The sequence below is a fragment of the Triticum aestivum genome, chromosome 2D, assembly GCF_018294505.1.
Source record: "Triticum aestivum cultivar Chinese Spring chromosome 2D, IWGSC CS RefSeq v2.1, whole genome shotgun sequence".
In the NCBI taxonomy this organism is placed as follows: Eukaryota; Viridiplantae; Streptophyta; class Magnoliopsida; order Poales; family Poaceae; genus Triticum; species Triticum aestivum.
In genome coordinates this window covers 29,731,227-29,755,180 of record NC_057799.1, presented here as the reverse complement: position 1 = coordinate 29,755,180, position 23,954 = coordinate 29,731,227, and the positions used below count along the sequence as shown (strand labels likewise).

Sequence of the window (23,954 nt, the reverse complement as noted above, 5' to 3'; positions counted from 1 at the left end):
CGCCTCCTCTTGGCTTGGGTGCGACGACCTTCATTTGAGGTGGCGCATCCACTACGCCTGCAACGGCTGCTCGTGGGGCTGTAAAACCGTTGCGGCGAGTAGGGGCGACCATGGGGGCGACGGGTGGAACGACTGGAGGGGGAGTCGCCCTTGATGAGGAGACCGGGAGTGGCGGCGGGGTCGGTAGTCGCGTCGGAGGAGCGGATCATGGCGGTCCGGTGACCGGAGGGGAGGGATGGGGAGCCGGTTGCAAGTAGGAAAGGTCCGGGCGGCTGTTGGGGCTGCCCGCGCGTTGTGTTTGGTTTTGCGGCATCAGCCAAAGCGCCATATATTTATTTTTGCAGCACTTGATGTTGGTTTTTGGGCTGCTCAAAAAGGTTCGGAGCAAAATTTACATTAAGGACGGTTATTAGAGCAGGGTTTTTTTTATCTCAAATACTCCCTCCATTTTTATATACAAGGCCATAAACTCAAATTACAGGTATCAAGATAAAAATTAACATGTGCTTTACAAGCCAATTTGTTTTCTCGTTTACCAGGTTAATTAATAGGGTGCATGCACATTAAAGGAAACTGAGTGGCCGTGAGAGACGAAGCAGGTGAGTGTGTCATTATCATCCGCTACATGCATACTAGTAATTAAGCCATGGATTAGTATGATGAAACATCATTAATATTTGCCTCGATTATTATTGGTGGCCTTGTATAGATGCAAAATGTGCTTTTAATAGTGGCCTTGTATGCAAAAATGGAGGGTGTACCCAAAAAAGCAGTTATGCCCTCCTGTTATAGGGCAGCTATTGGACATGCTCTAGCCTAGCCTGACTATTTCTCCACACGAACGATCGATCAGCCATGTCGTTGGAGCACCTAGCATTTGAATTTGACAGCCGTTGGAGGTGGGGCCCCTCTGTCTGGTCTCCCGGCCCCACGTGCTTCTCCCCCGTCCCCAATTCGGAATCGAGATCGCGGGGAGGACAACCGAAGCCAAACAAAAAAGCGGCCCCCTCCATGCCCCCCACCGCTCCATTCAAAATCGCACCACCGCTTTCCTCCTCCCACACTCACCCACTCCACTGCCCTCGAGCTCAGCTCCACCGCCGCCCACACATCAGCGCAGCGGCTAGGAGGAGGAGGAAGAGGACTGATGGGCGAGGTGGTGCTCATCTCCCGCTCCGGCAGTGGATGCGGGGGAGGCGGGGGCGTGGGGGAGCGGAAGGCGGACCACCAGGAGCGGCAGGGGCAGCAGGGGCAGGTGCTGGAGCTGCTGCTCGCCGCGCTGCGCAAGTCGGTGGCGCTGCCGTGCCAGATGGCGGACGCCGACGACCCGGCCGGCGGCGCGGCGGGCGCGGGCTGGGGGATGGACATCGGCTGGCCCACCGACGTCCGCCACGTCGCGCACGTCACCTTCGACCGCCTCCAGGGCTTCCTCGGCCTCCCCGTCGAGTTCGAGCTACAGATCCCCTGCCCAGCCCCCAGCGCCAGGTTACTCACCAACCAACTCTGCTCCTTCTAGATTACTGCTTGCCTGCTGATCCGTGTGCCCCCGCGAGGATGAGGGTTCGGTTCGGATCTCAAATGCGTGTGCTTTCCGGCCTGCAGCGCGAGCGTCTTCGGGGTGTCGCCGGAGTCGATGCAGTGCGGCTACGACGACAGGGGCAACTCCGTCCCCAAGATCCTCCTGCTCATGCAGGAGCGGCTCTACTCCCAGGATGGCCTCAAGGTAGCACAACTGCGCAAGCAATCCATTACTCTGCTCCTCTTTGCTAGCTGAAACTTCATCTAATTTGGAGCCGGGCAAATGTGAAGCTGAGTGTGTTCGTTGTTGAAGTCGATGTTGTTCACTGATCTGTGTGGATGGAATCGATGATGTGTATGCAGGCAGAAGGGATCTTCCGCATCACTCCGGAGAACAGCCAGGAGGAGCATGTCAGGGAGCAGCTGAACAGGGGTGTCGTTCCTGACGACATCGACGTCCACTGCCTCGCTAGCTTGATTAAGGTACCCATTGTTTACCAGGAGCTTCTGGAGCTCACTGTTTTTAGTCTCTCTGGGATTCAGTTGTGCAAACGAGTCCGATAAATAGGTTTGTGAGATTACTAGTGCAGAGAAATGTGTAGTGAAATGTGGTATATTACAAGTCTTCTCTTAGTGAACATCTTCCATGGGTAGAGCCATCCATTGGTATGCATTTCTGACAGAGGGAGTAGTTAATTAGGAGCACAACAGTACACTATTGGAGTACCTTTCTGACAGAAAATAATGCTATTCTGTTACTGATGAGATAATTACCATCATTTTTTTTTTGAAAGATAGGGGCTTCCCCCCGCCCCATTTTTATTGATGAGGCAGACAGAACACACAAGCCAGATCCGGGCAACAGCCCTTACAAACTTAAAAACCCATCCTGCTCAAGAAGCAGCACACACCAGTTTCAGAAGTTCAACCACTCAACTACTAGCAAGTCTTCTCCTTTTTTCATTACATTGCCCCTGAGCTTTTCTTGTTCTCTTCAAATTTTATATGTGTTGGATTTTCAAACATTTGGTACTTCTGCCCGGCGAAAACATAGGGGTTAATTATGTTGTGCAAATTCGATGCAGGCCTGGTTCAGGGAACTACCTGAAGGCGTGCTTGATAGCCTCTCACCAGAGCAAGTCCTGAACTGCAACACGGAGGAACAATGTGTGGAGCTGGTGAGCCATATTCCTGTAACACATGCTGCACTTCTCAGCTGGGTTGTAGAGCTCATGGCTGATGTTGTCGAAGAAGAGGAGTCGAACAAGATGAATGCCCGGAATATCGCTATGGTTTTCGCACCCAATATGACACAGGTACTGATTTGCTTGCCACATTTCCCTTACTTGATAAACATTTCTTGTTGACACAGCTGCTAACATTGGCGAATGCTTTTCTTGCAATCAGATGTCAGATCCTCTTACTGCTCTGATGCACGCTGTTCAAGTCATGAACTTGCTCAAGACCCTGGTTCTCAAAACACTCAGAGAACGTGAGGATGATGAAGGATCATATTCGACCTTTTCGTCATCGCCAACTTTATCCGATGGACTTGATGAGGTGGACCGGGAGCACGACCAAGGTGATGGCAATGACAGTGGGACTGAGAAATATGGCGATGACAGTAGTGAAAGCTCAAAGAGTGTTGACAAGGCCAACAATCTGATAACGGACAGCGAACAGCTAATTGGTTCGTCCAGGAGGCACACCTCATTTGAGTTTCGTCTGCCTTGCACCATCGACAACGATGAAGATAAATATCCATCGCTTAGCGACATCGAAGAAGGTTTCTTAAGGAGGCTCGAATGGCAGGAAGTGAGCAAAGCAGGCGATGAAAAAGACGAGGGAAGCATCTTCTTTACCTCCACCAAAGAGGCAGAGCAGCTGAGCTCCTCTGAAAGCACAAGTGAGTCTTGCAGGGTGAGTGATCAAACAAGTAGCACTGAAGATGCAGTTGGTACTAACAGCATTGAGCCGACAATGCGAATGGAGACCAGGACCGAAACTACAAGCGAGAAGGCCACAAATGCCAAAGAATTGAGCTGATTATATGCTCATTGCAAGGATGCAGATTTATCTTTGGTTGTCGATCTGTCATCCATGTAATGTAACGCCTAGCTGTAACTTCCACGCCTGCGTGTCATTCAGTCAACACAGGGTTGAGGAACTTTGTTGCAGTAATATTCTGTTGCTGGAGCTGTGTAATTGATTACTCGTGTGGTTTGATTATGCCGAAATGCCTAGTTTCTGTTTTTGAGTAAGTTGGACCTGTAGAGGCACAATAACTTGCTTCTAAACTATCCATAACCTTTTGTGAGTTTTTTCCCTGCTTCTGATGCAGCCTAATGAATTATTTCGTAAAGCAGCATACCACAAATAGAAGGACTAAGAAAAGGTATTTAAGGGTATCGGGAGATCAACAGAAAAAATATTTTACTAAACATCTCTGCCTTGTCGTATTCTTCTTGACATAATTTGCAGGACAAAAGTTGGAGTCCAAGTATCGAACGATATGCAGCTTAAAATACTTGAGATGATCTCTGTCCAAAGCATTGTAACAATCTCAAACTCTTTCACTACATGGAGGTATTTTCAGTACACACCGGACATCACCAACTATTTAATATAACTAATAAATTCTGCAGAAGAACAAGCATTCATGTGCACAACGAGTCATGCAGGATTTTCCCAATATGATCTACAATACATAGATATAGTAATGGATAAGTTGGTCGCATACCACGAAACTTTGCACGCACCTTGCGCACATGAGCATCTTGGATGCCTAAAAATTTCAGTTTTTTAAAATTTGTTTACTTTTTTTTACTTTACTGTTCATCGGGTGTAGATGGGCCTATGCACCGTTTTGAATTATTGTGAGTGAACTGGTCTTCTCTAACCAAAGGATGGCGAGCATTACAATCTTTTCTTACATAAGAGCAACTCTAGCAGACCCCGCAAAACACCGGCCCGCAAAACGCGTTTGCAGTTCGCGCAAAACAGCTTTTGCGGGCCGGCGAGGGCTAGCACAGATGCAGACCCCCCAAACGGACCCGTAAAAAAGTATATTCGTGAAATATGCTTTTTTACGGGCCGGCTATGCGAGTTTTGCTCGGGCAATAGCGCAACAACCCGCAAACAGAAAAACTGCAAATATGAAATTTGTCATAGGGTTTCACAAACAAGTTCAAATTCAAATGACATAAACAGTTTGCGCGCAAATAAAAGCGAAGTTCATTATGCAAAAGAGGGCATGCAAAGGTATGCGCCCATGTCCGGCATCATCTTGGGGGTCGATCTTCACTCCGCGCCATGGAGTCCATCTTGAAGTTCATCGGCGCCACCGTAGCCACCGTAGCCACCTCCGTCGCTTGTTCCAACTCCCGCACCGAAGTCATCCACATTGCCACCATATGGAGCAGAGAAAACATCACCGGAACTGGCAGACGGACCGGCCGAGGCGACCATTCTCCTCTTCAAGATCTCTCTCCTTGCCATATCATGCCATGTTTTGGTGACGTCATCCATGTCATTGCGGTTCATTGACATGATCTTGTTCTCTTCGGCGAGCAACAATGATAGCGATTTGTTTTCAGAGGCGTGTGCTTTTCTCTCCTCAATGGCAGCTTTGCGCAGCCCCTCTTCCTTGAGCATTTGCCATTTTTCTTGCTTCTCTTTTGCCTTCTTCTCGGCCAACTCTTTCTTGATCTCCAACGACTTCAACAACATCAACTCGTTTGATTGCACCATGACATCAATCTTCTCCCTCAAGCTCGATGCTTCTTGCTCTCTCTTTATCTTCTCTCTAGTCTTCTTGTCGCCATCGGGCTTGTTCAAATTTCTTGGGCCATCATCATCCCCATCTTCATCCATGTTTGTAAGTGAGCCTCTCTTTGGTGGGGATTCTTTGTCGATCAACTTCCACTTGTCGCACTTTTGGAGCAACTCCCAACAATGCTCTAATTTGAAGAATCTGCCTTCCGAAGCTTCCATGTCCTTGTATCTATGTTGAGCAATCTTGTCCTACACAATGTGAACAAAGTGATGCAATCATTTCTCATGATACATTATGATGATGCACAACTTGAACAAAGGCAAAGCAAACTCACATAGTCGGACTCCACGGTGCCACTTGGAGGTGCATTGCGTACTTGCTCCAATCAAGCTGCCCAACGGCTGCACATAGGCTTGATGTTCTCCCAACGACCTTGAAGCGACCGAAATGTGCTTGGAGTCTTATTGGGGTAGTTTTTCTTAATGCGGAAGTATTGATCTTCAATCCTTTGCCAATATCTCTTGGAGGTTTGATTAGTACCCGTGCATGCATCAAGAGACACCGCACTCCATGCTTTGATCAAAGCTTGATCTTCCAAGATCGTGTAGTTCTTCGATCTTTGGCTTTTCCCAGTTTTTGCTTGTGAATGCTCAAACGCTTCCGCTTCGATCTCCTCCAACTCGTCCGCACAACCATGATCGTCCACGCCGCCCTCCATTTCATTGTAGTCGAAAGGTTCGAAAGGGGCTTGATCAATGTCAACCGCGTTCGTGTCCAACAAGTTCACGAACTCGGTTGTTGCATTGTTCGAACCACCGCTATAGCGAACGATAACAAGTCACGAGCTATCGAAAACAATGGCGAAAAATAAAAGAGAATCGCCGAAGACCGAAGAGATATACCTTCCGGCCATTTCATCGAACACCTCGCTCGCGGGGGGAGCGGCACCGTTGAACGGCATCGCCAGAGCACCTCCTTGCTGGGGGATGGAGTGAGAGGTCGAAGAAGATGGCTTCCTTGAAGTCGGAACCTTCCTCCGCTTTGCGCCCGCGGCCTTGCCGGCCTTCTCCGTTGCCGGCCGGGATCGCACTGCGGTATTGGCGCCCGAAGCGCGGGCCATCGCGGCGGGGGCAGCCGGATTCCCGCCCTGCACAACCACGTTGCCCTGCCGCTTGCGGGCAGGCGCGGCGTGTGCTTGGGCGATGCCGGCGGGGCCAACATGGCCGGCGATGAGATCCGCCCGAGGGGAAGGGCGTGCGCGACCTCGACGGTGACGGGGGACAGCATGGGGTCGTCCATGGCGGAGAGGGACGGCCGGGGAGGAGCAGCCGGAGCTTTCGGAGGGGGGCAATGGTGGCGGAGGGTGCGGGGAGCGGGAAATGGTGCGCGGAAATGTCCCTCCCGCCAAATCTCGCGCCGGATGGGGGTTGAGCTCGGGTCGGCCTCCCAGCCCGTGAAGATAGAGGTTGAGGGAGAAGATTTGCCGCGCCCCGCAAAAAATTTTGCGGGCCGGTGCTGGATGCGGGGTCTGGTCGTGCAGATTTTCTGGCCCCGACCCGCAATTTGACGGTTATTTTGCGGGCCGGGGCGTTTTGCGGGGTCTGCTAGAGTTGCTCTAAGTCCTGTAGTTCTTTTTCTCTTTATTGCACTTTGATGCCTTTTTGTAATGAACGATGCGGGTTGTGATTGTAACTTTGCAGAGATTGGAATGAATGAACTTTCCTCTTTGAAAAAAAATAGCTTTTGACCATCTGTGGGTGTCAAACTTTAGGGAAATACTTATCGTCAACCGACAGATAACTGGGACTTCTTCCACCACCTCATTTGCGTGACGCGTGTCGAGTGGAGATCCACCACTGTTGTCACACCCAACCTTATCCCAATAGAGGCAGTGACTTTTTCCTCCACGAGTCCTCTCCCTGGAAATTTCCATTGCTTTCTCGCCAACACCAATCACTGCATGATAGTTGTCCCCAAAAGTCACCACAGCTGATGCCCTTGCCGGCAGCCGCCCACCTCACTGGAGAGGAGGATGGATGTGCGGTCGCCGCCGTTGCCACCGGCTTCCATCATGACCGTTGGCCGCGCGCGGTGCACCCACCTCGCCGGGGAGGAGGATAGCGGCGAGCCGACCTGGTCGAAGGTCCAGTGTCGCTCCTTCCTCGCGCCTGTTCGATGGGAGTCCACGGCGAACGACAGACCGTGATTTATTTCTTGCAACATCTTTCGTGTTGCAAGAAAGATTCCTGTAACATAAATGATGTTGCAAAATTTTCTTCCGAAACACCTATATAAAAGTGAAGACAAAAATATTTCTGTAACTTTAACTTGGTTGCAAAGTTTTCTACAGACGTTTCTGCAACATGATCTTTGTTGCAAAAAAATTCTGCAGCATCACGTCTGTTGAAAGGTTTCTGCAACACGACTTACATTACAAATGTTTCTGCAACACCGCTCTTGTTGCAAAGGAGGTGGCGCACGTGGATGGGTAGATCGGACGGCCATCCCGCACACATCCAATGGCCAGCCAGGCGGCGGATATTTTCAACTTATCCACCGGCCGACGCGTAGCGTGGCCCCAAACTTTATGGTACAGCTTTATCCCCACATTGCAACTCTAGAATTCTAACATCTACATGTCTGTGTCACATGAGTTCGACATCATACTTTTCTGAAAATTATGGTTAGAGGCCTAGTGGTGTGTGCTGGAATGTCACTCGTTCATGGGCATATGATTAATTGGAAAATGTCAATTTCGTACCAGTAGCTCTTTCTCTCAAGTCCAATTGTCACCCCCAACTAAAAAAAATCTAAAGTTCATCCCAACACAAACTATTTTCTAGATCCATACTAACTTTTCATACATGAAATTATCACGTGGATTCTTTTACAAACATTGGACCAAAAATACGGCCACACTGAATAAATGAATGATTTTTTTGTTTCAAGAATTGTCCAGGAAAAAAAACGACTAATACGAGAACAAAAATAGCGATTTGCTTTATTTCTTTTCTTTTTTGCGGGAAGATGTGCTTTATTTCTACAAACAAATATCTAAGGAACAAAAGAGGATGGCCGTGGAGAACATATGGAAGTGTGAGGAACAAATTTGTTGTCATATAAACAAATATACCAAACTAATAAAGTAGATAACCTTGGTGGGCAAAGAAAATTTGTGGAACAGCTAACGTTCTTGCAAACATAATATATATAAGAAAAGCAAATTCCTTGGAGAAAACAATAATGACTATCATAAAATAATTGAAAATGGAAATATAGAATGCTAGAACACATGAAGAAAATATTTCTAGCAAAGCAATTAGAGAAGTGTGTAAATAAAGGATCAGAAAAAATAGGAATCATGCGAGTAATTTCTACTCAGCATATTTTTTGCAGGGAAAATAATTCGGACAAAGCTAAGTTGTTTTCTCGAATTTTCCGGAAAGTTTTTGGCAATTGGGCCGGCCCACAGTTATTGTGCTCTTCCCAACCCTAAGGTCGCCATTTCTGTTCCTAAAAAAAAAAGGTCGCCATTTCTCGTCTAGAAAAAAAGTTCGCCATTTCTGAGAGCTCCCATCCATATCGCCATGTCCTCCCCACCATCGCCGCCGCCGGCGAGACGGCCGCCAGCCGCTCGAACCACCATATGCGCTCTCGGCGACGACCTGCTCCGCGCGATCTTCGCCCGCCTCCCCGACCTCCCGAACGTCGCCCGCGCCGCCTTCACGTGTCGCGCCTTCCTCGGTGTCGTCCGCTCGTCCCCCGCTTTCCGCCGCCGTTTCCGCTCGCTCCGCGCGCCGCCCTTCCTCGCGTTCTTCGTCGAGCGCGAGATGGACGCGCTCCCGGTCTACCCATCCCCCTGGCGCCCCTCCGACCCAGGCCTCGCCGCCGCCTTCCGCGACGCCGATTTCCTCCAGACCCGCAGCATGCGCTGCCCTCCCGCCGACCACCTTGGATGGGAGTTCGACTACAGCTTGAACGGCGAGATCCACATCGCCCACCGGAAGCAGCGAGCCAGCTACAGCCCACTCACGCAGGCCCTGACCCTCTTCCCCGACACCCAGATCCTGTCGGACGGCAGCTACCTTGAGCTCCACACGCTCTCCCACCAGGAGGAACAGGGGCTGCAGCGTGTGGTCGCGGGCGCGCGTGGCCGTGTTCTCATCGCACACCATGGAGTGGCATATTTTTCCATGGGTGGAAACAAGGGCCCTGGTGCCCAATGACGCCAGCTCCTTCAAACCTGGCAAGGTGGTTGATGGATTCGTGTACTGGACATTGGGGAAGGGAGCCTCCGGTATGCTCGTGCTCAATACAGCAACATCTCAGTTCCACCTAATGGATGTCCGTGAAGTTTCTACCTACTGGTTTGGTCTCTAGATTGCATGATGTTGTGTTACTTTAGAGCACTGGATTACCGTAGTCGTGTTTTAGATACATGACGTGTCTGATTTGTTATCGCCGTTAGTGTATTTCCATTTTTTTACCACAAGGTTTTGCGCAGAGTAAGCACAGGGTTAGAAAGCTCTGCACTGCTAATATCTCGTGAATCAAGCAAGGTAAGTTGTCAGAATAAAAAACTATTTGCATGCAGCTTCCAGGCTAGAGATTATAAGTTGCATGTAAGGTTAAAGAAACAACTCTTTTCATCCCATGTAATTATCAGGTTAATGGAAGCGTAAGCTGCATGTAAGGTTGAATAAAAAATTTACTTCATTCCGTGTAGGAAAAATGTATGCACAAAGTTTATCTGATTTTACCTCGCCATGTAGTATCTACCTTCTCGTGAATCAAACAAGACACTATGCATGAAAAGGGGCGCATGTGCCCCCCCCCCCCTACCCTACACACACACGCAAATCCCATTATTATTGTGTTTCTCTACTTGCAATGCACATGAGTGCATTAAAAAAATAACACTTACGGGTTTCACAGTTCTTAATATATATAATTTGGCATATTAGACAATAACATACCGTAGCAATAACGACGGTCAAGTGCTTACGAAGAAAGGAATAACTAATAATGAAATCATTTGTAGAAGGCAACCCAGAGTGCAACTACATTTAACTAATGACAATCTTATATACCTAAAAGAGTTATCCCACTAACTTATTTATCTTAACATGCAAGTATGACACGGAGAGAGCACGTGCTGAACGCAGCGGCATCTGCTCGCAGCAATCTGGCCGCACACTTTTGTGGCGTTGATCTGTGCATTAAGGTTTACAGGGACAACTTCTGTTGAAATACGAGGGGTGATACAGGTGCAGGCGTATGATTAGTGTCAGGCTGCCAGACGAGGTTGGTCCACATATCGTCCCCACGTGAGAGGTGATTTGATCACTGCGTCGGCTTTTCGTACTCACATACTATTTGTTTATCCGCACCAGCAAGGTTCCGTGTACGTCTATGTGCAGGTCTGTTCATCTGCCCCAACCAACCACCGTTTTCAGACAGGGAGCGCGGCTGGGACACTAAAGGTGTGTTTGGTTGATGTGACGGACTGGAATGGCATGGGTCCGACCCATTCCTAGGCCTCGTTTTCGCGTTCAGTTGGGCATATGGATCGGAACCCACTCGTTTCCGCGGACCGACTATTCGGCCCAGATGCGGAACGTGGTGAGACCTCGAAAACGGCTGGACCACGCGGAACCGCTCACCCCTCGCTCTCTTGCAGCCCTCACAGCCCTATCGCCTCGCTCTCCCTCCAGGTGCGCCGCCTCTCCCTCCTCTCTCCCCGTCCATGGATCTAGCCGCGCCGGCCGATTCCTTCCTTCCCCGCTGGCCAAATCTTCCCTTCCCCGCCGGCCGACTCCCTCCTTTCCTCGGTGCCCACTAACTCCTCTCTTTCGTCTCACGATTTGCTGCAGAATAGAGGGAGCTCGATCTGGATCTGCAGTTGCGGCGGCTTGCAGAGGAATAGCAGCGGGGCGGCGGCTTCTGGTAGGCTGACAGCGGCAGCAGAGGCCCAGCACACCATCCCAATCTCTAGGTACAAACATCAATCCCTTCCCCTTGTATATTCTGCTGCTGGTCATGAATATGCCCAAACGAGAGTGATAGAGAGAGATGGAGTGGTTCTTGTGATGATTCATGGTTGTATTTGTTTCACTTCTGTTACTTTATGTTGGTAAAATCAGTGGTCTGTTTTCCTAATTTGTACAAAAATACATGTTGTCCAGTATTTTTTTGCAATATATATGTTGATGTATGCATCATTCGTAGCTATATTTTTGATATTATGCATCACTTGTAGATGGTCAAGAAGATGAACAAAAGAAAAAAGATGGTTAGGGGAGCTGCTGTTTTTGTTGCACTAGCTGCAATGGCAGTCATTGTTCGGGCTATAATAAGGAAAAGAAGACCACGCATTACCTATGGGCCAATGCATGAAAAAGATTGAATCAGATTTGATTATCTAAACCAAAAAATATGGCAAAGTGATGTGTTGTGCAAAAACATGTTAAGGTTTGAAAGAGCTGCGTTTTTTAATTTGTGTCGCATAATGAGGGATCGCAAGTTGCTAGAAGACAGTCCACATCTTAGTGTGGAGCAACAATTGGCGATGTTTTTGCATACAATTGGGCATAACCTTCGAAATAGGGTTGTGTCAGCCAATTTTTGTAGATCATACGGCACAACTAGCATCTATTTTAGAAAGGTTCTTCATGCCATAGGCGATCTTCGTAACGATTATATACGGCCACCATCATTGGAGACCCCCACAAAAATTGCAGGAAATCATCGGTTTTGACCCATATTTTAAGGTAATTTCTAAAACTATTCGTAGGTATGTAGGCTATATGATATGGTATTTACTACTTGTCACTATATAGGATTGTATTGGAGCTATCGATGTACACATGTGCGAGCAGGTGTTACCAAAGATGTGGAGCATTCTTTTCGTGGTAGGAAGGCCTTTGCAACCCAAAATGTGATGGCAGCGGTAGATTTTGATCTCCGCTTCACGTATGTATTGGCTGGCTGGGAAGGGTCAGCACACGATGCCCGTTTTAGCTGATGCGTTAACGCGTGAGAGAGGCTTACAAGTACCACCAGGTAAGAAGTTGGCTTAGATAGAAATTGTCCATATGTTCAGCGAGGGATGAAGACACTTGCACAATTAGGCTCAGCGAGGAGCACTATGCAGGGAATTGTATGGTATGCTTCTCACCCCACAAATCTGATGCCATTTATGTTTGCATTATGCTAATCAATTTGCACAATGTTTGTAGACCCACAAAGCTGATGCCCCCTTCTTGAATACACCAATTGAACACTATCATGACATGGCTTCCATTTATGGGACAATGGGGGCCAAGGCGCAGAATGCTAGGTTTGGCAACGATCTTCTTTCTATTGATCTCGAAGACGAGGAGAATGGTGAGGTGAACACGTCACCAAATGTTGGTGAGTCTTGTGACCCCAAAGCACCACCCAAAAAAGAAGGCTAAGATAAAGCACATTGTTGAGGATCCACTAGTTATCACTCTCAAAGATGGGTTCAAACTTGTGGCTGAAGCGCTTGTGAAGTCTAGTGGAGATGATGATGACATACCCGATGACCTTTGGGACGTAATATCCACATTGCCAGATTTTGAAGAAGAGCATCTAGCCCACTACTATGCTCATCTTTTGGACAACCCCAAGACTGCAAGAGCCTTCATGAAACTTACCAAAATCAACAAGTCTGTTTGGGTGAGTAGGTATGCCAAGAAGAACTTCTAAATTCGATATGGTTGTATGGTTGCCAAGTATGTGAACTTGACATGTATGGCTATAGTGCACTTTGATTGCTTTTGGAGATTTGGTATGTGAACTTGACATGTGTGGTTGTCAAGTATGTGAACTTGAGATGTATGGCTCTATTGCACTCTGATTGCTTTTGGGAAACCTATGTTATATGTGTTGTTGAAACCTGTGTTATATGTGTTGTCATTTATATGTTAAGATTGTCAATATATATTGTTATGTTGTGAAAGATCGTGGATGTCGCCTAGAGGGGGGGTGAATAGGCGCTTTAAAATAATTACGTTTGAGGCTTGAACAAATGCGGAATAAACCTAGCGGTTAATTTGTCAAGCACAAAATCTACAACAACTAGGCTCACCTATGTGCACCAACAACTTATGCTAAGCAAGAAAAACTACTTAGGTGATAGCAAGATATATGACAAGAAACAATATGGCTATCACAAAGTAAAGTGCATAAGTAAAGGGCTCGGGTAAGAGATAACCGAGGCACGCGGAGACGACGATGTATCCCGAAGTTCACACCCTTGCGGATGCTAATCTCCGTTTGGAGCGGTGTGGAGGCACAATGCTCCCCAAGAAGCCACTAGGGCTACCGTAATCTCCTCACGCCCTCGCACAATGCAAGATGCCGTGATTCCACTAAGGGACCCTTGAGGGCGGTCACCGAACCCGTACAAAATGGCAACCCTTGGGGGCGGTCACCGAACCCGTACACTTTGGCAATCCTTGGGGCGGTCACCGGAACCCGTCAAATTGCTCGAGGCGATCTCCACAACCTAATTGGAGACCCTGACGCTTGCCCGGAGCTTTACACCACAACGATTGAGCTCCGAACACCACCAACCGTCTAGGGCGCCCAAGCACCCAAGAGGAACAAGCTCAAGGGTACCAAGCACCCAAGAGTAATAAGCTTCTCAACTTGTAACTTCCACGTATCATCGTGGAGAACTCAAACCGATGCACCAAATGCAATGGCAAGGGCACACGGAGTGCCCAAGTCCTTCTCTCTCAAATCCCACCGAAGCAACTAATGCTAGGGAGGAAAATGAGAGGAAGAACAAGAAGGAGAACACCAAGAACTCCAAGATCTAGATCCAAGGGGTTCCCCTCACATAGAGGAGAAAGTGACTGGTGGAAATGTGGATCTAGATCTCCTCTCTCTTTTCCCTCAAAAACTAGCAAGAATCCATGGAGGGATTGAGAGTTAGCAAGCTCGAAGAAGGTCAACAATGGGGGAAGAACACAAGCTCAAAGGATAAGGTAGAACGGGGAAGAAGACCCCCTTATATAGTGGGGGGAACAATCCAACTGTTACCCCCAAAACAGCCCCGCAGAGGGCGGTACTACCGCTGATCACAGCGGTACTGTCGCTCCCCCAGGCGGTACTACCGTGGAGTCTGGAGGGCAGGAGAGTGACAGACCCGAGCGGTACTGCCACGGTGGTTGGGCGGTACTACCGCTCGTGAGCGGTACTGCCGCCCTACTGCCGCTGCGAAGTACCGCACTATCCGACACGAAAAATGACCCCTCGAGTCGACGCGGTAGGGGCCTGGTACTGTAGCGGTACTACTGCTGAGGACCCACCAGCGGTACTACCGCTGCGGAGCGGTACTGCCGCTTGTGACCCCTAAGCGGTACTACCGCTGGGTACCGCGGTACTACCGCTGGGACCATCCTAAAGCCACTTCCACGAAAACAAGTATACTCCACGGGAAACCAAAACTGCCATAACTTCTGCATATGAGCTCCGAATTGAGCAAACTCAAGCTTGTTGGAAACAAGACGACGAGTAGCATGGGAGGTATGCCTAATATATAGAGGAGAGAAAACTCCAACCGAGAAGAACCGGCAAAACCTCCAACATCGAAAACATCATAGAATATGCATGTTAACTCCGTTTTCGATGAACTCGAGCTTGTCATGAAGATGATCAAAAACTCCAAAACTCACAAAGAGAAGCTAACAAGAACCAAGAAAGATGATGCAAGGATGCAATGGATTGAGCTCTCTATGAACGATACGGTCAAGCTACTCATCGAGAGCCCCCCTTGATAGTACGACAATCGATCCTATAACCCGGTCTCCCACAACTACCATGAGACCGGTAAAATAGAAAACCTATCAAGGGCAAACCTTTGCCTTGCGCATAGTCCACTTGAGCTGGATGATGACGATCTTGACTCCCTCAAGCTGGACCACCTTTCTTGATTGCGTTGGCTCGGTGAAGACTAATGGATTGCTCCCCATACTCCACTATGGGTGAGCCACTCTTCGGCATATCTTCACAAATCCATTGTCACCACAATGAACGGCAAGCTTCAAGCATAAGATCTCTTTGATGATGCTCCACTTGATCTTGCACACGCAAACTTGGTGACGAACACCATTTGATGTCATCCTCCATGGGTTGTATAATATCTTCCTCTTGACGCAAGCCCATGGAAACATACCTAACCCCATATAGAACTCTCACGTAGACCATGGGTTAGTACACAAAGCATAAAGGACAATGCTTACCTTACCATGCGATCACGTGATCCCTCACGTGATCCCTTTCGGTACATCTTCTACGCTTTGTGTGTTGATCAACTTGATTCACTCTTTGACTTAGTCTTGATCAATCTTGAATCTTTCCAACTCTCTTCATTTATATGATGTCTTGAAGGTAAACATAAATGATCACACAATCTTCTTCTTCAAGACATGCTTGCAATAAGCTCAACACTCACAAGACCATTCTTTGGATGATTCCTTAATAGCACCTTGGTCATCAAAAACTCTCCTTGAAACCAATAAATGGACTTCAAGAAAAGCCTATGGACAAACCCTTCAAATATAACTCAAGGCAACCATTAGTCCATAGAGATTGTCATCAATTACCAAAACCAAACATGGGGGCACCGCATGTTCTTTCATGTTGTCTTTCTTGAAAATACAAATGAAATGCTGCCGAAATTTTGAATTTATGTCATACCATTTCCCATTCCGTTTTTCCAACCAAACAGCGGAACGGAACCAACCCGTTCCGCTCTTTTGCTCCTACTAAACACAGGAATGGAACGGACCCATTCCTCTGGAATGGAACCATTCCATTCCATGACAGTTGGTTCCCCAACCAAACACACCCTAATGCGAGGTCGAATGAAGCTTCCCACGGTGACTGAAGGGGAGGCAGCAACCTCCATGGCTTATGTGTGAGTAAATCCCTCCTTCGTCTCCCTCTTCCCAGTTGGCCTTGTTGGATGCTTCCCCTCCCTGATAGTTGTTTTGCTTCCATGGTTGCCGCATGTTAGATTCGACCAGGGGGCTGTTCCAGAAGTTGGCCGGCAGATCTGGGAGTTTGTCGCCTGTCCCTGAGCATGCAGGCGATTAAAGTTGGTTGCGTAGTGGTGGTGCTTGTCATTCCAGTGGAGGCGGCCCTTCGTTGACAATGCAGTGACAGGGAACTGGCAAGATCATGTCCATGGGGTTCATGTTTTCACCGGCGCGGTGGCCCGAAACTCTTCAGAACTATTGATGTTTCCCCTGGTACGCCGGGGCATAGCGCGGGGTCGGCGTCTGTGGTTCCGGTCTGTGCTGGATGCAAACCATATCATCCTCACGCCAGGGTATCTTGGGCACAAGATGAGCGGCAATGGTGACGGTGGCAGCCGGGGGTGGCTGAGAGTCGGACGAACTCTGGGATTTAGGCTGGTTCGAACTGAAGAGCGCGGCTCGTGCATGGACAGCGTGTGATGGTGTTTAAAGTTGTGATCGCACGTACTATTATACAGAGCCCCTTCTGCTGAGCGAAAGGAGCCTGTACCGCCCTGAAAATGTTAGTGTCAGGTGTTCAGGTGTCCTGGGCCCACATATAGACACTATTCCCTTCTTCATACGTCTGCTATACACGCGTACCTGCGAATATACAATGAGTAGTGCTAGTCCAGTTCCGAATCTAGAAGGATTGACGACCATTGATGCGGTGGGTGCATATGCCGCTGCGTCCATCGATGCACTTCTCGTATGCCACATTACTATATAATTATGGATGAGATAAGGTACACCTCAACATGCAATCATGCAAGTTTTTTTATAGAAAAAACGTGTCGCTCCCAAGTTTTTTTTTAGACAACGTGTCGCTCCCAAGTGTTATTGAAACATATATGCGGGCACAAGCCCATTTTGCAGGCCCAGATCAACTTTGGAGCTCGAGGCTGGACAATAGCGGCCCACTCAACGCCCCCACCTATATAACCAGCTCCACACATTTCCGCCGCACCCTCTTCGCCCAAAACCCTACCCCTCGAGCAACCGCGCCGCCGCCGCCGCCGCTCCACCCAGCGTTCGGTTTGCTCGCCGCCGGCGAGCTCGTGCCGCGACTCCACCATGAAGGTACGCGCCGCTCCTCTCCTCCCGATGCGCGCATATCTGACCTGTGACTGCGCTCCCCTCACCTCCGGATGCGCGCAGATGCGATCTGTGCCTGTGCGATGCCTGACTCGTGTGATTTTTGCGTTGGTTTCAGCTGAACATCGCGAACCCCACCACGGGGTGCCAGAAGAAGGTCGAGATCGATGACGACCAGAAGCTGTGAGTGTTCCTCATCTCCACGTTCGCCCTCTAGATCTGCGTCGTGGAATCACCATGCTTGATTGCTATTGGGAAATCGCGTTTCTGTTTAGTGTATTTGTCTGGACTTCGGTGGGCTCGTGAATGCTGTAGTCTTGTGCATCTAGTCCTGTTACTTCGTTGAATTGGGTGGCGTGGAACCATTATTTATGATTATGTGTTAATAGGACGCTCTTATAAGTGTTATGGTGCGATTAGAATCTTGTTGAAGCTTTTGATGATGGAGCGGACTGGAATTAAAGTTCTTTGAGCGCTGTTGACAGTGTTGTTATAACAGTAATACTGTATCAAGGATGTTTGCTATATTTTCATGTTCAAATGTGGTTTCAAATTGCATTGAGAACACTATGATTATTTTCTTACTTTGAGCTGCAGATAAATGTATATTAAGATTGTTTACTCTTAAATTGTATATATGTATTCGACTTAGCAAGCGCACAGCAATATTAGATGGCTAAGCATATCCAACCCTTCCCACATTCTTAACAATTTGATCAACAGTGAATGGCCTCAAATATCTTTTGATGCTCAGTACATTAGTTTTGAAAAACATAGGTAAGAATGGACCGTGTGATGCCATGAACAAGGTTGAACTGTTTTTCAACTGCTTCAAAAATATGACGGATTATGCCATGACATAATGAAATTAGCTGTTTTAACTATTTTATGGGCAATGTGATAAAACAAAGTAGTTTACTTCTGATATCACCATAAGCAGGCTTTGAGTGGGCTAATGATCAGTAAATTAATGTATGTTGATTGACAAAATATTCTGGTTAAATTTACATATATAGTGGACAATGTATTTTGTGGACAATGCTGTTTCTACTTTTCTATATTAAAGTATATCAATTTATCTTGTGGACAATGCTGTTTCTACTTTTCTATATTAAAGTATATCAATGTATCTTGTGGACAATGCTGTTCCATTTTTTGTTTGGTTATCTAAAATTTTGGTATGAACTACAGGCGGAACCTTTATGACAAGAGAATCTCCCAGGAGGTAGTTGGTGATCTTCTGGGTGAGGTAATCTACTAGCAACGTATTTCATGATACATAACCCTTCAGCTGATGTTCTGATAGTTTTGATCAAAGATACTGTCATTTCCTGTATTTTCAGGAATTCAAGGGTTATATCTTCAAGATCATGGGTGGCTGCGATAAGCAGGGTTTCCCAATGAAGCAAGGAGTGCTAACTTCTGGGCGTGTCCGCCTTCTGCTTCACAGGGGTATAACTTTATTTCCATGGTACTTCTGAATTACATGTTTCACTCTTGAATCAAGCTCTTACCTGTGTTCCTTTTGCCTCAATTCTGTAGGCACACCTTGCTTCCGTGGGTTTGGCAGGCGTAATGGTGAGCGCAGGAGGAAGTCCGTCCGTGGTTGCATTGTCAGCCAAGACCTGTCTGTTATCAACTTGGTGATTGTCAAGAAGGGTGAGAATGATCTGCCAGGCCTTACCGACACTGAGAAGCCCAGGATGAGGGGACCCAAGAGGGCTTCCAAGATCAAGAAGCTCTTCAACCTTGGCAAGGATGATGATGTCCGCAGCTATGTCAACACATACCGCAGGACCTTCCTTAACAAGAAGGGTGAGCTTTCAACTGTGTTAGTTTACTGCATTAGCTCTATTCTTGTTCCATCCTGGATCCTGCTGTGTTATTTTGCCCTCTTTCACTTTTCTCAAGGAAAATTATCATACTGCGTATCTGAGCAGATTTGTGTGTCTTGTTTACTTCTTTCTTACCTAGACCGTATCGTATTGTTTGTTATTTCCAGGCAAGAAGGTGAGCAAGGCTCCCAAGATCCAGCGTCTCGTGACTCCCTTGACCCTCCAGAGGAAGCGTGCCAGAATTGCAGACAAGAAGAAGAGGATCGCGAAGAAGAAGTCAGAGGCTGCAGAGTACCAAAAGCTGCTTGCACAGAGGCTCAAGGAGCAGAGAGACCGCCGCAGCGAGAGCATGGCCAAGAGGAGGTCGAAGCTGTCTGCTGCCACCAAGGCTCCTGCTGCCTCTGCTTAAGATGGTTACAGTCCTTCGCACTTTGTTGGAAAAATCTACCCGCAACTTTCAGTTTTCTTGGGTTGGTAATTGATGCAGTTTTGCGTGAACATGGGTACTTTATTGTCAGAAGTTTTGTTACTGGAGTAGCTTTCTTGGGCTTGTACCTGATGCAGTTTACCATGAACATGATGAGTACTCTATTGTCATGAGTTTGCCAGAGTTGTATGTTAGTTTCTACTCAATTTGTCTTATCGGCCATTTAATCTGCTCATTACTTTTTTGCTCCATATTACTCCCTCTGTTTCTAAATATAAGTCTCTATAGAGATTACACTATAAATCACATACGGATGTATATAGATTCATTTGAGTGTTTTTGCTCCGTATGTACTCCATAGTGAAATCTCTACAGAGACTTACATTTAGGAATGGAGGGAGTATTTCCTAATTTAAGGCCTTCAAGAATATTAACCTTGAGGTTAATTTTGATGGTTGACTTGTTAAAAGAAATATGATCGAGGAGGAGGTGAGCAGTCATTTAAAAAAGAATCACCTTTTCGGTTTTAGCATTTGATGTGCATTAATTTTCTTACAGAAAATACAAAATTCATTTATACTTGTGACTCAAGTGGGGCTAATTTTGCCTGAAGGCAAACTCCTTCAAAAAATTCTCTTTCATAAACTTTTGTCTCTGTACGGAGTACTATATGATTTCACCGTTTGTTTCATCAGAAACAATCCAAAACCTGCTGTATTTCTGGTTGCCTTAGAGCAGACTAAACATGCTAGACTGAATTTTTCTTCCTTTTCTGTTGTGTACTGCCCAAGACTTTGTAATAAGGTAGCTGACGCCCTCGCGGCGTTCGGTGCAAAGATGGATGCTAATCCCCAAGCCGTATGGCCGGGTGGCGCTCCTACCTTTGTACAGGATTTGGTGGCCAGCGATTATGCTGCGTTCGTTGGTTAATGGAATAAATATGTTTCCATGTCAAAAAAAAACATGCAAGGGAATCGCAACAAAACAAACAAGAAATTTGCCCTTAATTCCGTTTGCTACCAAAACTTGGCTAGTTTTTTTTCTCCAAAAGGATCAAATCTATTATAATAGTTCACCGGAATTACAAAACATCTCAAAAATAATAAAAAGTACATCGAGATTCCAAACAACCACTAGTGCCATAAGAACAAGCCGTCGCCGCTCCCCTACCGGAACCGACCTGACCTTGTCGATGACAGCCGGTAAGTCTTCATGCATGTGCCACCGAGGACCAACGCCCTGAAGCCGCACTCGTCGTCATTAAACTTTTGCATAGATTTGAAGCACCTAACATCAAATCTTGCCACATAACGAAAAACGCTAACACCGCCCAAGTAGATGGCAAAAATCTACACCGAAGTTCGTCGACTACTTTTAAACAGATGAACTCAAGGGCGATCGAAGCCTGGAAGACAAACTCGAAGAAGAAACGTCGCCATCCGTCCGAGCGCCGCACCCGCGAAGACTAAACAACCCTAAACTAAACTACTGGCCGGAGCAGGCACCGGGATTCCCGAACAAATCCATGGACTTGCCGATAAAAGTCTGGAGGGGTTTAGTTTGTCCTAGCCGCCTAGGGTTAAGAGAGGAAACTAGAGGAAGTCTGCAAACAAGCTCAACTTTGGGTTGATTTTGACCAAAAATGCAATTACCGGGCTTTGTACAAACTTTTAATTCTTTCACATATTGCCTCAAGGTATTGAACCTCTAGAACACTAATCCCAATTCCGTTAAAAAGAAAACAATCTAAGATCCAACTAATCCCCACACCTGTAAATACGCACACACTGCCGATTTTCAAGAACGCGAATCTTATGATAGGGTGGGCATCTTTGCCTTCTCTGTACGGCTTCATCTTCACTTCATTATTAGTACGAAGAACGCGAATCTTATGATAGGGTGGGCATCTTTGCCTTCTCTGTACGGCTTCATCTTCACTTCATTATTAGTATGTACGTCTATGCAAATGCAGGATAATTTACCTGTAGGAATCACCTGGGACAAATTTCAGTCAGGATGTATGAAAACATCACTAGTAAATTGAGAATTTAAACAGAACAAATTAAAGTACTAAAACAAGGCATTTCTGATACCTCTACCTGAACCACCATAAAACTTGAGTAACAAGTACATGTTGATAAGATTCCATGTTCACACAAAACTGCATGAATTACCGAAGTTCACGCAAATTTGTTCATTCAGCAACGAACTCCTGACCATAAGGTACCCATGTTCACGCAAAACAGCATCAATTACAACTCAACAACGCTGAAAGTAGCAGCTAGATTCATATCATCCAACAAAGTGCGAGAAATTCTTCCGCTATTATAGCTAATAACGAATGACTGTAAACATCTTAAGCAGAGGCAGCGGGAGCCTTGGTGGCAGCAGACAGCTTCGACCTCCTCTTGGCCATGCTCTCGCTCCGGCGGTCTCTCTGCTCCTTCAGCCTCTGTGCAAGCAGCTTCTGGTACTCGGCAGCCTCTGACTTCTTCTTGGCGATCCTCTTCTTCTTGTCTGCAATTCTGGCGCGCTTCCTCTGGAGTGTCAAGGGAGTCACAAGACGCTGGATCTTGGGAGCCTTGCTCACCTTCTTGCCTGGAAATAAGGAACAATATGATCTAGGTAAGAAAGAAGTAAATGAGAGACACAAAACTGCTCAGACAAGCACTATGATATTACAAGGAAATCATAATTTTCCTTGAGAAAAGTGTATCCACAATGGAATAAGAATAGGGTTAATGCAGTAAACTAACACAGTTGAGAGCTCACCCTTCTTGTTCAGGAAGGTCCTGCGGTATGTGTTGACATAGCTGCGGACATCATCATCCTTGCCAAGGTTGAACAGCTTCTTGATCTTGGAAGCCCTCTTGGGTCCCCTCATCCTGGGCTTCTCAGTGTCAGTAAGGCCTGGCAGATCATTCTCACCCTTCTTGACAATCACCAAGTTGATAACAGACAGGTCTTGGCTGACAATGCAACCACGGACGGACTTTCGCCTGCGCTCACCATTACGCCTGCCAAACCCACGGAAGCAAGGTGTGCCTACAGAATTGAGGCAAAAGAAACACAGGTAAGAATTTGGTTCAAGAGGGAAAGATTGTAGTTAAGAAGTACCATGGAGATAAAGTTATACCCCTGTGAAGCAGAAGGCGGACACGCCCAGAAGTTAGCACCCCTTGCTTCATGGGGAAGCCCTGCTTATCGCAGCCACCCATGATCTTGAAGATATAACCCTTGAATTCCTGAAAATACAGGAAATGACAGATGTCTTAATGATAAAAACTATCAAGACATCGGTTTGAGCGTTTAAGAATCATGAAACAAGTTGCCAGTAGATTACCTCACCCAGAAGATCACCAACTACCTCCTGGGAGATTCTCTTGTCATAAAGGTTCCGCCTGTAGTTCATACCAAAGTGTTAGATAACCAAACAAAAAATGGAAAGAGTAAACTCCAACAGGAATATTTCGTCAATCAACATACATTAATATACTGATCATTAGCCCACTTAAAGCCTGCTTATGGTGATTTCAGAAGTAAACTACTTTTGTTTTATCACATTGTGCACATAGTTAAAACAGCTAATTGCCTAACATCATGGCATCATCTGCGATATTTTTGAAGCAGTTCAAAAACAGTTCAGCCTTGTTCATTGCATCACAGGTCCACTGTTTCCTATGTTTCTTTATAAACCATTCAGTACTGAGCATCACAAGATAGTTGAAACCATTCATTGTTAATCTAATATTGCTGTAAAGAATGGGGTTGTATAGGCGTAGCCATCTAATATTGCTGTGCGTTTGCTAACTCGAATACATTATACTACAATTTAAGAGTAAACAATCCAATTGTACATTTATCTGCAGCACAAAGTAGGAGAATGTACATAGTGTGATAAAAGCAACTTGAAACTACATTTGGACATCAAAACAAAGTACAGTAGACTCTCTGACAAGGTTTCATAATAAAAGGCATTTATTGTTATAAGAACACCATCCGAGAACACTCTTCAATTCTAGACCGGGCGAACAGCATAAGCTTAACATTATTCTAATCGCGCAATAACATTGACAGGAGCCTCTTATTAAGACAGGCAATCACAAATAATGGTTCCAGACCACCGAATTCAACAAAGTTATCCACATAGCAAGTATGAGATGCAAGACTACAGCATTCACGAGCCCACTGAAGTCCAACGCTACCCCAAAGGCAGCCAAGCATGGCGATTACACAACGCGGATCTAAAGGGC

The 23,954-nt window shown here is 46.8% G+C and overlaps 3 protein-coding genes, 1 long non-coding RNA gene and 1 pseudogene across 4 annotated transcripts; 4 read left to right on the top strand and 1 right to left on the bottom strand.

The window, feature by feature from the left end:
* The first annotated feature begins 1,002 nt into the window (after positions 1-1,002).
* LOC123051260 (rho GTPase-activating protein 5) lies at positions 1,003-3,779 on the top strand. Its single transcript, XM_044474094.1, has 5 exons — positions 1,003-1,485; positions 1,603-1,723; positions 1,882-2,001; positions 2,604-2,834; positions 2,926-3,779. Exons 1-5 carry the CDS (start codon positions 1,148-1,150, stop codon positions 3,562-3,564), a joined length of 1,449 nt encoding a protein of 482 aa, XP_044330029.1. The 5' UTR covers positions 1,003-1,147; the 3' UTR covers positions 3,565-3,779.
* A 4,866-nt stretch (positions 3,780-8,645) lies between these two features.
* Positions 8,646-9,713, top strand: LOC123048479 (uncharacterized; annotated as a pseudogene).
* A 1,481-nt stretch (positions 9,714-11,194) lies between these two features.
* Positions 11,195-13,174, top strand: LOC123048478 (uncharacterized). Its single transcript, XR_006423304.1, has 3 exons — positions 11,195-12,063; positions 12,133-12,457; positions 12,532-13,174. It is a non-coding gene; the product is annotated as an uncharacterized lncRNA (long non-coding RNA).
* Positions 13,175-17,240: 4,066 nt separating this feature from the next.
* Positions 17,241-19,928, top strand: LOC123051259 (40S ribosomal protein S6). The gene is made up of 6 exons (XM_044474093.1): positions 17,241-17,424; positions 17,558-17,622; positions 18,631-18,688; positions 18,783-18,891; positions 18,982-19,254; positions 19,442-19,928. Exons 1-6 carry the CDS (start codon positions 17,419-17,421, stop codon positions 19,681-19,683), a joined length of 753 nt encoding a protein of 250 aa, XP_044330028.1. The 5' UTR covers positions 17,241-17,418; the 3' UTR covers positions 19,684-19,928.
* A 1,889-nt stretch (positions 19,929-21,817) lies between these two features.
* LOC123051258 (40S ribosomal protein S6) lies at positions 21,818-23,102 on the bottom strand (the record flags this gene model as incomplete). The annotated part of the gene is given in 4 exon segments (XM_044474092.1): positions 21,818-22,299; positions 22,474-22,746; positions 22,838-22,946; positions 23,045-23,102. Coding segments are annotated over 4 exon segments (682 nt in total), but the record flags the coding sequence as incomplete, so codon positions are not given.
* Between the last annotated feature and the right edge of the window lie 852 nt (positions 23,103-23,954).